General features: G+C 57.8%; 1 protein-coding gene across 1 annotated transcript; it reads right to left on the bottom strand.

Annotated features, from left to right (window-relative positions):
* Positions 1-76: 76 nt before the first annotated feature.
* DFFB (DNA fragmentation factor subunit beta) lies at positions 77-17,033 on the bottom strand. The gene is made up of 7 exons (XM_065896540.1): positions 16,740-17,033; positions 14,362-14,488; positions 10,953-11,141; positions 10,001-10,080; positions 7,980-8,150; positions 6,632-6,732; positions 77-311 (listed from the first exon to the last, which is right to left on the bottom strand). The coding sequence occupies exons 1-7, from the start codon at positions 16,860-16,862 to the stop codon at positions 77-79; spliced, it is 1,026 nt and encodes a 341-aa protein (XP_065752612.1). The 5' UTR covers positions 16,863-17,033.
* Positions 17,034-17,160: the final 127 nt, after the last annotated feature.

The raw sequence follows: 17,160 nt of genomic DNA, 5'->3' as shown, positions 1-17,160 counted from the left end.
CCGGGAATATTGGAGTGGCCAAAAAAACAAAAAAAGGAGCACCTGTTGGAAGGATGCACGTGCTGTCCGGGCTGCATCACGGGCGCTGGCGAGCACGCCGCTTCCTCCGGGGCACCGCCGGGGCTCGGTAGATCCTGCTGGGGTCACAGAGGAGTTTGTGGGTGGTCTTCTTGTGGCAGGCGATGTGGACTAACTTGAGGTTCTCAGAGGTGAAGAGCAGGCGGTAGAAGTACTTCCAGTCCACTTCTCTCCCCTCGGCGTCGTGGATGGCCGCGGCCAGCGTGGGGACGACCGTGCGCTTCTTTTCTATCCTGCAAAGCAAGGTTAGAGCCGCCGTCTCTGCTGTCCAATTTGTCACAATACCCCAGGCACCTGCCAGGCCTCATTTTCTGTTAAACCACAGAGATGGTTGAATGTGGTGTCTACTCGGCTGAGACATCCATCAAGGTTTGGTGGCTTCCAGGAGAGACAGGCAGAGATGGTTAAACTCGGCAGAGGAACTGCACTCAGGCCGTCCCAGACAGAGCAGGGCGGGCGCTGAAAGGGGCTCACCCTGTGGCCATCGAACAAGCACTGGGGCCATCCCTCCACAGGCTGGCGGGGGTGCAGCGCCGCACGCAGCCACGCCCACCGGGCCGGCCAGCCTGGCAGAGCCTGATGCCGGCCACCCGGGCTTCTCACGTTTTACAAGTAGATGGGGGACTTCCCTGGCGGTCCAGTGGTTAGGACTCGGCGCTCTCACTGCTGAGGGTACGAGTTCAATCCCTGGTCGGGGAACTAGATCCCACAAGCTGCGCGGCACAGCCAAATTAAAAAAATAAGTGAATAAAAGTAGGTAGCGCGTACTTTTTTAAATACTGAAAAGTACACAGAGAAAAATGAGAGCCAACCGTAGTCCCATCACACTCACTCACCAACAACTTGGCTTCCTTGGCTATGTGCAGACTTAGCAAAAACTTACCTGCTACTGTACGAACGTTTTTAAACAGAATCTTACAAATGAAGCTAAAGTCACCTCCAGCTACAGCCTTCGCTCTCACTTCCCGCCTTCCCTTCCCAGAGACGATCTCTATTAAGGGTCTGACATGTGTCTTTCCAAATTTCATCCTGTACTTTTATACGCATATGTGTGTCCACTCAAAACAATCGTAATGTTATCTTTGTGTAAACTGCTTTCACTTATAAGCAACAGTTCCAAAGACCTCACTAAGTAACCAGCCTAGAAGCTTGTAAACTTGACAAGATGGAATTGGAAACAGCACAGCTCGGGGGGCTGGCGGCAGCTAGACCGGCATAGAATCCTGTCCCCCATGACACAGAAAGGGTGAGTAACAATAAATAAGTATCTGAGAGTAAAAGAAAGAAGGCGGCTCCCCTCTGCAGACACAGAAACCAACGCTGGACCACAGGACTGAGCTACACTCCACAGCTCAACAGGGTCCCGGTCCTGATGGAGGCCCCAGGGGCCCTACAAGAGCCAGGAGGGGTGGGCCGAGATTCCCACCCCAGCCATTAGGGGAGGAACAGGTGCTGCTGGGGGTCCAGGGCTTTGTGAGGGGAAGGAAAAGCCTCTGCGTCAATTACCAACTGCTGCATAACCAGCCCCCCCAAAACCTAGCGGTTCTGTGGGTTGGCCTGGCCCAGTCAGAGGGCTGCACTCTGCTGGGGGGTTGGCCAGGGGCTGGCCCTTCTCCCCGCGGGGTCTTTCATCCTCCAGGAGGCCAAGTCAGGCTCCCCGGCGTGGTGAATGTGCGAGCCCTTGCCAGGCACCCCCAGGTTCCTGTCTGCTTGATGCAGTGGGGGGGACGAGGTAAGGACACCCGGCAGGTGCTGGTCACAGGGCACCACTAGTGTGACCGTCCTCCAGTCACGCGGAAAACCAGGACCATCAGCCCACCTCTCACATGTCCAACTTTACGTGGTAGGGAACCCGCGAGCAAGGAAAGCCCCCTGAAAGCCCCGGGCACCTGGTGGAAACATGCAGAACCGCTCGGTGGGGACACCCGGGCCGTCTGCAGACACCTCCCACCGAGGACGAACTCACGGCCCAGACACACACAAAGCACAAGGAATGCACTGCAATGCACAGAAGGATGCAGCCAACGGTGGCGCCCCCAGAACCCCAGGGACCTTAACACAGACCACTCCCTCTGCCGCCAACTGCAGAGCTCAGGGCCCCGAGACCACCCTCAGGGTCCACAGTTCGCTGAAAGGACTCGGAAGGCCCTGAGAGCCTTCACACTTACAGTTTACAGCCACGAAAGCATGCAAATTAAAATCATCCAAGGTTAGGGACACACAGGGTGGGGAGTCCAGGGCAGCTCCGGCCGTCCCCTCCCCAGGGAGTCATGGACAGTGCTCCCAGCAGTGGTGGTGACAACACACATGGAGAATCAGCAGACAGGGTCGCTCCCTGAGCCTCAGCATCCAGAGTCTTTACTGGGGCTCTGCCATGTGGGCACAGCTGACCACCCACAGGCTGACCTCATCCCCAGCACCCCCAGAGGGCAAGCTGAAACCACGTGACCCAAACCCCCCACCTTGGTCACACTGTTAGGCTGTCCAGTGATCCCCGGCCCCAGGGAAACAGAGACACTAGCAGGCAGGACACTCCGAGGGCTCAGAGGTGACCTCCCAGGGGTCGGGGCAAAGGCCAGACCTCTCTTTGCACACAACCATAAAATAAGTGTATTTAAAATAAAAAATAAAAATGAGAGCAGACTGGCATGAAGAGGAGCGTTTTTAAAAAACAACCCAAGAGCACTTGTAGAAAGGAAATGTGTACTCAATGCTGAATGCACAGACTGAAGGCATCAGAGCTGAAGAGAGAGTGCGTGAACTGAATGTATAGGAAGTGTATTCATCAGCTCGGACCACCGTAACAAAATACCATAGACTGGGCGGCTTAAACAATAGAAATCAGTGTTCTCACCGTTCTGGAGGCTGGGATTCTGAGATCAGAGGGCCAGCGTGGCTGGGTTCTGGTGAGAAGTGTCTTCCTGGCTCGCAGACGGCTGCCCCCTCGCTGCGTCCTCACATGGTGGAGAGCAAGCCCTCTCTTCTTATGAGACCACAGTCCTATCAGATCCTCCCTTCCAACCTCATTTACGCTTAATCACCTCCTGAAGAGCCTATCCCCAGACACAGTCACCCTGGGGTTAGGGCTTCAGCACATGAATTTGGGGGACACAGTTCAGTCCGTGGCAGGAAGTCCCCGGGAAAGGGAATGTGTAAGAGCAGATGCAGCACAAGGAGGACGGAGGAGCTGGTCCAGGTACGTGAGGGGGAGTCAGAGAATCAACGCTGAAGAGCTTCCCAAAATTAAAGACAGACACATCTTCAGAGCAGAGAATACAAGTCCCGGTCAGAATTTAAAATGGAGGTCTGTACTAGATACACATCATTTTCGAAGAGAAAGGGAAAGTCTAAAGCTGCCACAGAAAAGCAGAGGAGACTGTCGGCAGCCTTGTGAACAGACGCCAGATGATGAGGCGTCATGTCTCCAAAGCACTGCGGGCCGAGTGGCCGCCGGCCTGCAGCCACGTCAGCTCAACAAGCGTTCAGGGCCTTTCTACGACCCCCCCGACCCTCATCATCGACAGGGAGTGAGCCTGAGTGCCATGTGATCTGTGGGTGAGCGTAATCGAGGACCGACCCCGGGAACACGCCCACACTTTGTGCAGGGCTCACGGCGAGCAGAGGGGGTGACACCAAGGTGACTCCACGGTGCCTGGGGGCAAGAGGGACGCAATTCTGCTTCCGATGTGCTTCACTCAGGGGCCCCACTAAGGGAACACAAGCAGACATCTATTTCCCAAACCACCGAAGGGTGGGGTGATGGGCAAGGGAAAAGGAAAACTCGGTTAAACACACAGAAAGCACAAAGGAGACCCAAAAGGGAAGGACTGGAATGGTGACTGGGAACCCAGAATAGAGGGCTAAAGAAGTCCAAACACATTTCCTATTTATTCCACCAACACTGGCCACAGTGGCCAGACGCTGTCCCGGCTGCAGAAAGACGCTGGGGACGTGCCAGCACCACTGACCTGGCAGAGCCCGATGCTGACGGGGAGCACGGCCGTCACCACACAGGCAGAGGACGGCAGCCGTCAGCTCTGATGGGGTCATCTCGGACCCCATGGGAATAAGAGCAAGTGGAACACTCACCCAAACCCGGAGACATGTCAGAGTCGACAAGAAAGGGGCGGAGAGACAGCAGAGCAGCTTAAATCCAGCCACACAGATCTGAGGCCACTCGCACTCACGCCCCCGCCACTGAGGCTCAGAGGAGGCGTGAGCGACCACAGCAGCGAGCGGGCACCAAGAGAGGCAACTAGGAATCCGGCAGCAACTGAAAACAAATGCCCACTTCTAACCAGTTCACGGAGCAGCGATAAAATCACGATGGAAATGACAGAATCCTTACACCTGAATAACGATAAAATTACCGAACTCACAGGTGGCAGCTAAAGCTGAAACTGATAGCCTGAAATGTATACGTCAGAAAACAGGAGAGATGCAAATTAACTAATAAGCAAGAAGAAACCCAAAAAAGTAGAAAGAAGGGATACAAAATAAAAGGCAAATGAATGAAGTTAAGGAAAAGGCCGAGGATGGTTTTGAAAAGAGGGAGGGAAGCGCTGATCCCAGACAGGAAGACTTCTCGCAACACCGGGTATTGGAGGAGGCGCCCTTAGCCCTCGGGGAACAGGATCCCTGCCCCGCCGCCCAGCCCACACGCCCGGAACTCAGGTGCGGAACATCCTCCCAGGACAGGCTGCACCCCCGTACGTGCACCCCTAAGCCTGCACATGCGTGGTGCAGCCCTTGTGGAGTGAGGGGGCCCGAGGGGTGAGAGAAGAGGGCAGGCTGCGGACTGCAGGCCACTGCGGCCACGTCCCGGAGCCCTGAGAAGTCCCAGGAACCTGGCCTGGGCCGCGGTGACACAGTCCAAGGGGGAGGACAGCACGTGCTGTACTGACAGTTTGTTACTCTTTAGTGTTTAACTATTTAAACACGTGGCTTGTGGCTTCAGCCCCATCAGAGTCGGGGTGGGCCTGTGTCCACGTCTCAGGGAAACAATCAGACCAGTGTTTTCAAACCCCCGCTGCCTGCTGTCAAAACTGCATTTTAAATTAAAAGCCAGTACGTGTATCTATGTGGACGTATGTGTATTTAGAAGCAGAGCGGCAGTGTAACTGGCACGTTTCAGGAGACATGACTCGGGGTCTGGCGTGCACGCTGCTGCTTCATCCGTGTTCTCTTCTAGGCCGGCCTGTTTCCCTCCTTAGATGCTGGCGGTGTGGCCCCTAGTGGGCCGTGAAAAGACAGGAGCAGACAGATGGCCTGGAGCCCCGAGATCATCTTGGGGTGCTCCAGGCAGGTCAGAAACAGTGCAGCCAACCAGTAGAGAAAAACTAGGATATCTTCATGATACAGGAAGGGAAGGATTTCACACAAAAAAGAAGAGCTACATCTCAGTACACTGGAATTTAAACCCGTGACGATCAAAGACATCCCAGAAGCGAAAGACAAGCCCAAACTGTAAAACCATACCTGTAACACAAAGAGCCACCAAAGAATCAGTAACAAGGACGTGTAAAGAATTATTACAAATTAATTAGAAAACCAAAGCCCAGTAAAAACTGAGCGGAGGAAGCAAGAGCCACTTCACAGAACACAAGCGGCCAATAAACACACGGACATTCAACCTTCCTAGTAATTAGGCAAATGAACTGCAACAGGAGAATCTCTTTCTCGCCCATCAGACTGGGAGAACGCAAAAAGAGTACTGATACCAAGAGGTGGTGAAGCCTGGGGCGCGTGAACCCACAGCCGGTGAGGGTGTCGGTGGCACCACCCTGGAGAGCAACCCGGCAACACGCAGGACGGGAGACAGGGGACGTTAGGAGCCAGCACCCGACGCAGGCAAAAATCCACGTGTAACTTTACAGGAGGCCCTCTGCGTGCAGGGTTCCTTCGTATCCGCGGCTCGGTATCCGCAGAGTCAACCGATGTGGATGGAGCAGTACTCTAGTATTTCCTACTGAAAACTCCACGTATAAGTGGAGCCATGCAGTTCAAACCCCACGTTGTTCAGGGATCAACAAGAAAAGCATCTCAGTTAAAATAATAAAATTTTCCATTTCTGCCCTTGTTTTTAGAATGAGCTAATACACACATAAAATGATCCTGCCAGCCAAGACTTGCTAACCCTGGTTGAAGCAGGAAACGCCCTACACGTCACAATGCAGAGCTCCCACTCCCTGGGCGAGGCAGGGACCCCACACAGCTGCGCCCGTGCCACACCGACCCGGCCGCAGCTGCCGACCACTGCCTCCGCCCACAGGTGGGCGCTGGCGGTGGGAGGGGACGCGCGGGGTTGCACAGGTGCAGACGGGGATCTGAGCCCACCGCGCTGAGTGACACCCGCCACGCAGCCCAGGAGCGTCAGCACCGCACGATCCCGGCAACCCCTTCCACGCCACACGCCCACGACGTCTGTGGGTCCGTGACACGTGCGCTGGGCGCGTGGTGCACCAGGCAGCCCGTCAGCCGCGGAGGCTGGGCAGCGCCAGGTCGCAGGTGCACTCCGGGTCTGTGGATGTGGCCTTCAGCCCCACGCACTCACACGTGGTCCAGGTTCCAGGTGCTAAAGAGGACGCGGCTCTCCCTGTTACTGTAGGGGTTGATGGAGTGTCTGGAAGCACAGTCGTCCACGTCAAAGGGACCCTGGGCCGAAAGAGAGAAGGTAAAGGCCACGAAGCCAAGTAGCATCTCACTGCCACTCCGCCCGTGACGGAGGCACCCCTTGGCGGGGCCAGGCCCCTATAAAGAGTCTGTTCAGGAGGTAAAGCATCCTGCCCCGGAACGGCACCCCATTCCCTCATGACCCCAGGGTGACGTTCTGCATCTGCGAAGGGGACAAGTGAGCCTATTAGCCGTTTGGGGCGCCAGCTTTCCCCATGCTGCTCCCATCACACGACTGCTCCCCTCCTGTCTCCTCCACGGCTTCCCGATATTTCCCTGAGACCCTGCACAGGCTGGGCCTCGGAGACGTGCGAAAACATCTCCTCCTCCCTGAAGCCCCCAGCCCCACTCTGGCCCCCGAGGGCCCTCACAGCCGCCCCGCAGGAAGCCTACCGCCCAACTCGCTTAGAGGCCTTTGCCCCAGAGCCTGCCCAGGCCGGGGTGAAGGGTCTGGTCTCTGTCCCCGCCACACACTCTGCCAGGCTCCAGGCGCACCCCCCCAGGAGGGAGAGGTCGGCTGTGTGTGAGGTGTGACGCGAAGCCAGCTGGGAAGGAACAGCGTTTGGATGCTCACGGCCCGTCACGCGTGGGAGGGGCTGCCCGGTGGGGGCAGAGGCATGGGGGCCTATGGGAGGGAGGCCACGCCCACCCCTGCCCACTCTGGGCCCAGCGCCAGCGGCAGGAGGGGATTTTACTGGAAGTGCAACGTACAGCTTGCAAAGAGCAAGATGTGCCCTTAGCTGTCTCCACAGCTCAGAATGCTGCTTCCAGCTGATGCCACCCACCACGGTGCCACGCTCAGCCAGAGCCCGAAATGTCACATCCGGCCACCACCCTGCAATCCTGCTGCTCTCTCATCCAGGATTTCCCAGGGGAGCAAAACACGCATCAGCCACCCAAACGAATGCCACCCCTCCTCTCACACCAGGGTGGGGTCTCGGCTCACGAGCAGTTGTGTCCTGCCGCCCGTGCCCGCCAAAGCAGTTCTCAAGTGAGGGCCCTGAACCAGCATCACTGTGGAACGTGTCAGAAATGCAGGCTCTCAGGCCTCACCAGAGCTGCTGCAACAGAGGCCCCGGGAGGCGCCCAGGGGGCTCACGAGCCCTCCAGGGGGTTCTGACACCACTGACGTCTGGGAGCCACTGGCTGAGACCCTCCCTCACCCCGAGGGCTGCCCCAGCTCACCAGGCCCTGGCCGGGGTGGCCCCGGGCATGCGCTCGTGGCTCACCTGGCAGGAGAACCAGCCTTCAGGCGTGCAGAGCCGGCGGCCGGCCTTCGCCCCCCTGTCGAAGTAGCTGCTGTTGTAGCGGGCGGCCTGGAGCTTCTGACACATGGCACCCACGACCCGCAGGTACTCTTCCCTAGCCTCCGTCACAACCAGGGATGCGCCAGACGTCACCTAGGAGAGGCAGGGGCACTGCTGGACACGGGCCATGCGCACGAAAACCCACCGCCGCCGAGGTCCCGGTCCACCAACGCCACAGCCCTCAGAGCCCCCGCCCCCTGGGGTCCCAGCGTGGCCCCGAGGTCGGGGATCCGGCCCCGGCCCCCTGGGGTCCCAGCATGGCCCTGAGGTCTCGGGGTCTGAGCTCACACCGACTGTGCCTGTCTGACCCTGGGAAATTTCTCTGGGCCCATAAGATGGAGCTTTGGTCACAATCAGATAAGAACTCAAGCTCCAGGCATCCTGGCCACCCTGTCTCCCAAGCAGTGCTCACTGCTTTGCAGCAAGAAACCCGAGAGGAAGTGTGCAGGTGAGGAGTGACCAGCGCACTGCCGCCCACTGGGGCGCAGGTGGAGAGTCGCAGCCATGGCACAGCTGGGCCCACACTGAGCGCTGGGCACAAGCAAGGAGACCGCCTGGCCCAGTGTGAGTGACAGCAGGTTAGCAGATGGGTCATCACTGGACAGGGGGCTGCACCCAGCAGGGGCTGGGAATGATGCCCTGGAGATGCCCACCAGCCAGCGCGGGGAGCGCGTCCTCAGCAACAGAAGGAGCCCGAGGGTGGCCACTTTCAGGCAGAGATGGGGGGCAGGGGGAGAGGGGGATCTGGACCAGGCCCCAGGACCTCAGACACCCCAGTCCTGCGGTTTCCTTCTGTGTAACGGGATCTCAACAGAGCGCGTGTGGGCAGTTCTGCAGCACCGACGTGCGGCCAGGCGCAGGTGAGGGGTGGGGGGGCAGGTGTCTGCAAAGGACGAACAAGACGCCCCACGGCTGACGTCCAGCCACGCAGCATAGGGGCAATAGCGCCCGCGGGCCTCTGCGGGGAGCGCCCAGCCCACCCCCGGGCTCCAGCGCCGGTTCTCTGAGGAGCTGGCACAGAGGGCAGAGCCTGAGGGCCCTTGCCTGCCGCTGCCCCCAAACCCACCCCCTGCCGCCTGTCCTCCCATGAAGGGTGGAAGAGATCCGCCCAGAACCCAGCCTCAGGGGCCAGTCAAGCACCCAGGTTATCCTCCAGAGAGGGGGCAACGCACCCCCAAAGCACCACGGGCACCAGTCCCCTCCGCGGCCTGCCCTGCTGCAGGTCATCTGTCAGCTGGGTCACCTCCCTGCTGAAAGGGAGCGGGACAGAGTGCACTGGGCCCGAGGACCCATTTCTCCTCGGAGGTGAAGTGTGTCTCCATCGGGAGACTTTCGGCTCTCAACCTGTATCAGCCTGCTTCTCACGCCTCCCGGAGGGGAGCCCAGAGTCAGAGCCTGGACCCACCACGACTCGGAGCCCCTGCTGCTGCTTCTTGGAGGTCAGACAGCTGCGCCTCGCACAGACGGGAAAGTCAACGGCAGTGCTGGGGACAGAAGAGCAGCTGCCCCTCCCCACCCACCGTGTGGGCGTCCATCCAAGCTAACGGTGGAAGGAGACGGCTACTTGGGATGAGTTCACGTCGAAACTGAACCGCCCAACAGATGAAGGCGTTCAAAGGTGGGTTCACTACTCACAGCCCGTAGGGAGAGTTCAGGCAGAGTGCAGGGAGGCAAAGTCTGCAACCCCGGACCCAGCTTGAGCTCTGACAAGTGGAAGCCAGATGTCGGCCGTGCAGGGGGCTCCCCGGGCAAGTGGCCCATCCATTGCTGGCTCACGTCCACCTGCACCCAGACTGGCATCCACAGCAGCACCTGCCCCTGAACCCGCACCCACGCCAACCTGTACGCTCCTCCAACAGCCACGCTGGCCCTGGAGCAGAGTCCCAACAGCAGAGCCCGCTTCCTAAACCCGCCTGGCACACCCAGCATCAGTGTGGACCTACCTCTCTCAGGTAGCTCCGGATCCGGCTCTCACAGCTGTATCTCAGGTAGCCAGACTTGTTCCTAAACCGGGACTCCAAACCTGCCAGAAGGAGAGACAAGACGCCTGGAGCCCAGGGCCCGTGCTCTCCCAGGAGGGGCAGAAGGTGAGGGCCGTTTTGCTCAGCTCCATCTAGAGACGTTCTAATGGGGACCTGCACGCTATCCCTGGATTTTGTTCATTTGTGCAGAAGTCTGGTCCACCGGCACGGAGAATCTCAGAGGCCACCGAGGGGCTCCTGCCTGGTGGCACCTCCAAGCCCCTTTCCCAAGAGGGCTCCAAGCCCCTTTCCCAAGAGTCGCTCAGGGCTCCCTCCGCCTGGCTTGAGAGGCCAGTCGAAAAGGTGGGAGCAGCCCAGGTGAATGGACAAAGAAGATGTGGTCCACCCAGGTGATGGAATATCATGCAGCCTCAAAGAGGAAGGGAGTCCTGACACCTGCTTCCACATGGATGAACCACGGAGACATTAAATGCTGAGTGAAGTAAGCCAGATGCCGATCCCACTCATACGAGGCCCCTGGAGGAGTCAGAATCACAGGGACAGGAAGAAGGCTGGGGGCCGGGGCTGCGGAGGGGTGGGGAGCGATGTTCAGTGTGGGCGGAGCTTCAGTTTAGGAAGAGGAAGGTGTCTGAGGACAGATGGTGGTGACCCTGCACAACAACGGGAAGATATTTAATGCCAGCGAACTATACGCCTGAAAACGGTAAAGATGGTGAATTTTATCTTATGCCTACTTGACCACAATTGAAAATTAAAGAAAAATAAAACGGCCAGTCCCAGGGCTGCCTGGCCCCTGGCCCCGCGCTTGGGGAGCCCCTGGGTATGAGAACTGACACAGATCCCATGTCCCAGCAGGCTGGCCCAGAGGAAGCACTCCCCACCCGCTCCCTCCAGGCCCGAATCCATGAGGCACCTTCGAACCACGGCGCGTCCTCGGCCCTGGTCTCGGCCGCGATGTTCTCGCTGACGGTGCCCAGCAGGTCGGCCAGGAGCTTCTGACGCAGCGGGGCCCGCTCGTCCGACAGCAGCTGCCGGGCGGCCTGGATGAGCTCTGCGTGCGGCTCCTGGAACACGCTCAGGAAGCGGCTGATGTCACTCACGTCTGCCACCGAAGGGAACAGAGAGGCCACCAGGCTTTGGAGCACTGCCTCGGGGAGACCACCTCCTCCCCCGGGACCAGCCAGACCCCTGCCCCGACGGTCACCAGCCCAGGGCTCCGGGCCTTAGGCCTGGCTGCCCGCGCCCGGCTGGTGTGAGGACGGACAGGGAGGACACGGGACGCGGTTTGGACAACGAAAGCCACCCAAGTGAGTTGCCACCCTTCCCCTCAGCCTTCCTTCCTCCAAGTGAAATCACCTCGTCTTGGAACCTCCCTCGAGACCTCTCACACTCCAGGTTCATCCCTTCACTGTCCTGCTGGCTCCCAGGGCCTTTCCGCTCACACCCGAAAGCAGCAAGCCCTCCGAGCAGGCACTTGGGACCGAGGGCTTCACAGCGTCCTACAAACAGAAGTCCAGACGCATGCGAGGAACAGGCCGCACGGTCCCGAGGGTCATTCCAGGGATATGGGGCCACTCAGGGTCCAAACATCAATCAGTGTGATCCACCCTCAACAGGCTAACCAAGAAAAGTCACATGATCATAGCAACTGGCGCAGAAAGACAGAGAAAACCTTCAAGACCTAAAGCTTCGTGAAAAGGTCTCAGACTGAACACCAAAGCCATACGCGTACAAGGATAAAAAGGGACAAGTTGGATTTCATCAAAATTAAAAATTTTACTCCATGAAAGACGCGGTTAAGAAAACGAAAAGACAAGCTGCAGGAACTTCCCTGGTGGCGCAGTGGTTAAGAATCCGCCTGCCAGGGGCTTCCCTGGTGGCGCAGTGGTTGGGCGTCCGCCTGCCGATGCAGGGGACACGGGTTCGTGCCCCGGTCTGGGAAGATCCCACATGCCGCGGAGCGGCTGGGCCCGTGAGCATGGCCGCTGGGCCTGCGCGTCCAGAGCCTGTGCTCCGCAACGGGAGAGGCCACGACAGTGGGGGGTCCGCGTACGGCGAAAAAAAAAAAAAAAAAGAATCCGCCTGCCAATGCAGGGGACACGGGTTCGAGCCCTGGTCCAGGAAGATCCCACATGCTGCAGAGCAACTAAGCCCGTGCGCCACAACTACTGAGCCTGTGCTCTAGAGCCCGCACGCCACAACTACTGAGCCTGAGCTCTAGAGCCCGTGCGCCACAACTACTGAGCCTGCGCTCTAGAGCCTGCACACCACAACTACTGAGCCTGCGCTCTAGAGCCCATGCACCACAAATACTGAGCCCAAGTGCCGCAACTACTGAAGCCTGTGCCCCTAGAGCCCATGCTCCGCAACAAGAGAAGCCACCGCAAGGAGAAGCCCACACACCGCAACAAAGAGTAGCCCCAGCTCGTCACAACTAGAGAGAGCCCGCGCACAGCAACGAAGACCCAACGCAGCCAAAAAAAATTAATAAAATAAATAAATTTATTTTTAAAAAATCACATATACTCTTTGGCTCAGCAATTCTACTCCTAGGAATCTTTCTCACAGAAATAAAAGCATAATGGTCATAAGAACATATTTATAAAAAAAAAAAAGACAAGCTGCAGACTGGGAGAAAAGATCAGTGTCAACAACACATCTGACAAAGACTCATCCAGAATATATTAGGAAAAAACTCACAAAACTCAACCGTAAAAAACACCCCATTAGACAATGGACAAAAGACACTTCACAGGAAGGTTTATAGGTGGTAAATCAGCCCAGGAGAAGATGGTCAACACCATCCGTCGGGAGGGAAATGCAAGTCAAGACACCATCGCACACCCACCAGAACGGCTAAAGTGAAAAGAGCGACAATGCCAAGAGCTGGAGAGGCCGTTCTCGTCCCTGCTGTGGAGATAAGATGGGACCACAGCTCTGGAAAGCGGCGTGCAGTTCCTTTTCTTTTCTTTTTTAACAACTTAATGAGACTTAATTCTCTAGAAGTACAAGGAGGAAGGCTGCTTGCCACTAGGAGCGCACAGCAGACATGTCACCTTCACTGCTGACAGCAGCGTCCCAACCGAGGGGCGAGGCCACACCTGCACTGCTCTCGGGCTTCTCTCTCCGCCCTTTCGGCAGAGGACGTAGGACAACCTCGGTCCTCAGAGCTCCACTTCCTTCCCCAGGCACCAGAAACATCTCCTGAAATGGAAGCCCCTTTGCACAAGGGCCAGACGACCCTCCCAGGGAAAGAGCACACACCTGGCCACCGGCCTATGGCTCCAGAGTATCACTTGTCATCCAGCACAGGCCCCCCTAAAGAACCAACTCCAAGAGCACCTGCTCCAATAAGGCAGCCCCGACAGGAGCCTAAGGACGGTGTGTCCGCAAACCCGACAGAGACCATACACTGAGCACAGCATCAGCCACCAGCCCATCCCTGAGAAAGTTGATAAAAGAAATTTTTACATATTGAGATGCAGGGACGTTGTTCTGGCTTCTACATGAGTTAACGTGAATTTGATGATAACTAAAACAGCCTTTTTGTGGCTGATCAAACATACACTGCACATCTGCTTTAATTATTAAAGAAAAGGGCGCACTGACCAGAAGTAAAGAACATCCACGTTAAAGATAAAAATTAAATGCCCCTCTTCCTGGGACACCAATGCTGGTTACTCCTTCGATCATAAGGCTCCCTCCCAGGTGCCAAGCCCATGCTGACTCGCTGTGTACGTGCTGGTCTGGTTTTTTTTTGAAACCTCAGAGAAATGCATCCCTGCCTTGTTTAAGGGTCTTTGTTCTGACAAGACATAAAACTGTGCTGAAAACCCTGCTTCTCTGGAGCAGTTTCTCAGAGTAACCTGGGAAGAGGGCTTCTGGGCTATAGTCCTCAGTCTGGCTCAAATAAAACTGTTCTGTTCTTATTATTGATTGGTTATTGATTATTTTCCACAACAAAGCCCAGCAGAACAGGACAGCCTCTCTCTCTGGCTCTGCCTTACCCACAAAACTGGGCAGGCTCCCACCCGCAAAGCCCTCCCTTCTGCCCTTAGGGGTTACTAGGACACTTCAAATGAATGTAAATAAAACTAAAGGAATTTCTTAAAAAGACACATAGACCAACCAGCTGGACCACTGGCCTCCCGGCCAAGAGGATGGACAACACTGCCATCTGATTCTGCCTCTGGGGCTTCCTCCTTCAGAGCCCAGAGTAAGGGGGACCCCTCCCTCCCGGGGCTGGCACCCCCAGGCAGGCCCTCTGCACCTCCAAAGCCACACCAGCTTCCCCACAGATCTCCAAGGTCCCCGCCACTTACAACCCTGCCAGGTCTGCCCCGCAGTGAGAAGCACGAGCTCCGAGTCATCGGGGACACTCCAGAAGTAATCTCCAGTCACCTCCGTGCCATCCTCGTAGAGACACAGGGTGGAGCCAGGAACGGGGAGCTGGGAAGAAGCGGGGGAGGGGAGAGCAGGGTGGGATGCTTACTTCCTGGATCTCGGGCTGCCCAGTCTTGGGGTGGCGACCTGAGGCCTTCCCATCTGCAGCCCTCACAGAGAACAAGAAGGAACTACTACGCTGTGAAGAACCCCACTCGAGATGCAGTCTGCACGGACAGAGCACGTCCAAACAAGGGCACCTACTGTAGGTCGTTCTAAGACCTGGAAAGTCATAGAAATACACACACGGTGATAACCGCTTTGCAGAATCCACCACTCGGACCCTTCAAACCGAGCTCCTCCAGGGCACTTTAAAATCCAAGCCTGTGGGCTTCCCTGGTGGCGCAGTGGTTGAGAGTCCACCTGCCCATGCGGGGGACACGGGTTCGTGCCCCGGTCCAGGAGGATCTCACATGCTGCGGAGTAGCTGGGCCCGTGAGCCATGGCCGCTGGGCCTGCGCGTCCGCGTCCGGAGCCTGCACTCCGCGGCGGGAGAGGCCGCGGCGGTGAGAGGCCCGCGTACCGCAAAAAAAAAAAAAAAATCCAAGCCTGTTTCCAAAAATGACCCTTGACTGCTTGCACGAAGCCTGTAAACACATCCCCATCAATGAGGCTCATTGCCTGACAGGTGTCAGGACACATCGCCTAGCCTCGAGTTTCTCCCTGGGCACCAATTAGTTAAGGAGAACATCTTTACTGAGCAGGACCCACCGCCTCTGGCCACGGAAGTGTGATCAGCACACGGGACTCTTAACTTGCTGAGGTTTAGTCCTCTGTTGCTCGACACCAATCAGTTTTATGAATTTTTTTTACATGTTTATTCGAGGATGATTGCTTTACAATGGTGTGCTAGTTTCTGCTCCATAACAAAGTGAATCAGTTATACATATACATATGTTCCCACAGCTCTTCCCTCCTGCGTCTCCCTCCCTCCCACCCTCCCTATCCCACCCCTCTAGGCGGTCACAAAGCACCGAGCTGATCTCCCTGTGCTATGCGGCTGCTTCCCACTAGCTACCTATTTTAGGTTTGGTAGTGTATATATGTCCATGCCACTCTCTCGCTTTGTCACAGCTCACCCTTCCCCCTCCCCATATCCATTTTTAATAGCAACTCCTCCCCTCTCCCGGACCCCACACACGCACACACAACCCCAGCACAGGTCTAAGCCCAGTGGAGGAAATTAATTCAATAAGGGTAAGAACAATGGCTCAAATACCTAGAATATTCGTGCCAAAGGGCTTTTAGAGGCCTCTGAGCCCAACCCTTCATTCTACACCAGGGGGAACCAGGCAGGGAACGGCCTGTGCCCTGGAGCACTTGAGCCTACGAGCACTGGAACCAAGTCCCTGGGTCTCAGGCCAGAGATGTCGTGATGCTCGCGGTCAGAAGGGGGAAGTTTCCCAGGCCTCTCTACAAGGTCCCCCTGCTCTGACGGGGCCGAGGAGCCAGAGGAGGAGGTTGGGGGCTACTCCGCAGCACAGGAAATGGGAATTCCCTGGGGCCCAGATGTCTCCCAGACTCCCTGGTTTTGAGGCACAAAGCAGCACCTCCTATTCTCCCTAAATTTCTCCCAAGCGGGTGGGCTCCTACGCGCTGGGGCAGAGGCTTCACTCAGGCCATCTGCTGAGAGGCAGCACCAGGCACCAGGACCCAGAAGCCGGGAAGGACCCCAATTCCCCCGCCCCCCGCCTGCAGCCCCCGCACCCGCAGAGGCTGGGCTAAGAGGCTTCCAGCGTAGCTAGACCGGGGTTTAAACACCGGCCTTTCCTCAGTGGCTATGGCACGTTGCTTAGTCGCTCGGTGCCTCAGTTTCCTCATCTTTGAAATGGGGGTGTCAGCGCCCGATTCACTGGGCGACAGGTGGACTCCACGACAGCCCACGTAAGGAGCCAGGATGGCGCCCGGGGTCCGGCACGTGGCCGTCGGCAGTGGTCAGGCTCAGGCTTTCCGCCCTGGGGATATGGACAGTGCCCCCTCCCAGCGACTGTCATTACTCGGGGACGCACTGCGGCTCGGTGCAGCCTGAGATCCGCCAGTGTTGACAGTGCAGGACGACGGGCCAACATCTTCCCAGCTCAAAAAGAGTGCTCTGGGCAGGCTCGCTCAGTCAGACTCGCCCCACCCCCCCACCCACCCCCACCGCCACGCGGCCCGGGGCGCCCGCAAGCAGAGGCCCCCAGCCCATCGGCCCCCAGCTCCTCGGCCCGGGGAGCACCTGCAAGCGGATGGCCCCGCCCCCCGGACCCCGGGGCACCTGCAAGTGGAGGCACCCCTTCCGCAGCACTTCCTCACAGTTCCTGCCCGCCACCCCAAATTTCTTCTGGTTGTGCAGGGCCCGCAGCTTGAACCTCTTGAGTTTCTGGAGCACCGCAGACATCCTCAGAGATTCCGGCCCCGCGGGCGGCGCCTACGCGGCGAGCCGCGCCGTGTGTCCGCGCCTGGGGGTTTCCACGAAGGGGAATCAAGGCCCCGCGCCGCCCCCGCCCCCGAAACTACACTACCCAGAAGGCCCGGGAAGCGGCGGCATGACCCCGCCTTGTGCGCAGGCGCCGTTCCCTGAAAACAACATTACCCAGAAGGCCCAGGAAGAGGCGGTGCGACCCCGCCTTGTGCGCAGGCGCGGCGGGGCGGGGTCGCGCACGCGCGGAAGTCCGGGCGGGCCGGCCTGGTTGTCA

The sequence above is a fragment of the Phocoena phocoena genome, chromosome 1 (assembly GCF_963924675.1).
Source record: "Phocoena phocoena chromosome 1, mPhoPho1.1, whole genome shotgun sequence".
Taxonomy (NCBI): domain Eukaryota; kingdom Metazoa; phylum Chordata; class Mammalia; order Artiodactyla; family Phocoenidae; genus Phocoena; species Phocoena phocoena.
This window is presented reverse-complemented; position numbering and strand designations above follow the sequence as displayed.

Bases quoted from the DNA above. Each gene is read 5' to 3' on its own strand.
- DFFB (XM_065896540.1), bottom strand. From the start codon at position 16,862: ATGTCTGCGGTGCTCCAGAAACTCAAGAGGTTCAAGCTGCGGGCCCTG. The intron at 10,081-10,952 runs GTGCCTCATGGA...TCCTTCTGGCAG, and splicing joins GGACGCGCCGTGGTTCGAAG to GTTTGGAGTCCCGGTTTAGG. The intron at 6,733-7,979 runs GTGAGCCACGAG...CTTTCGGCCCAG, and splicing joins AAGGCTGGTTCTCCTGCCAG to GGTCCCTTTGACGTGGACGA.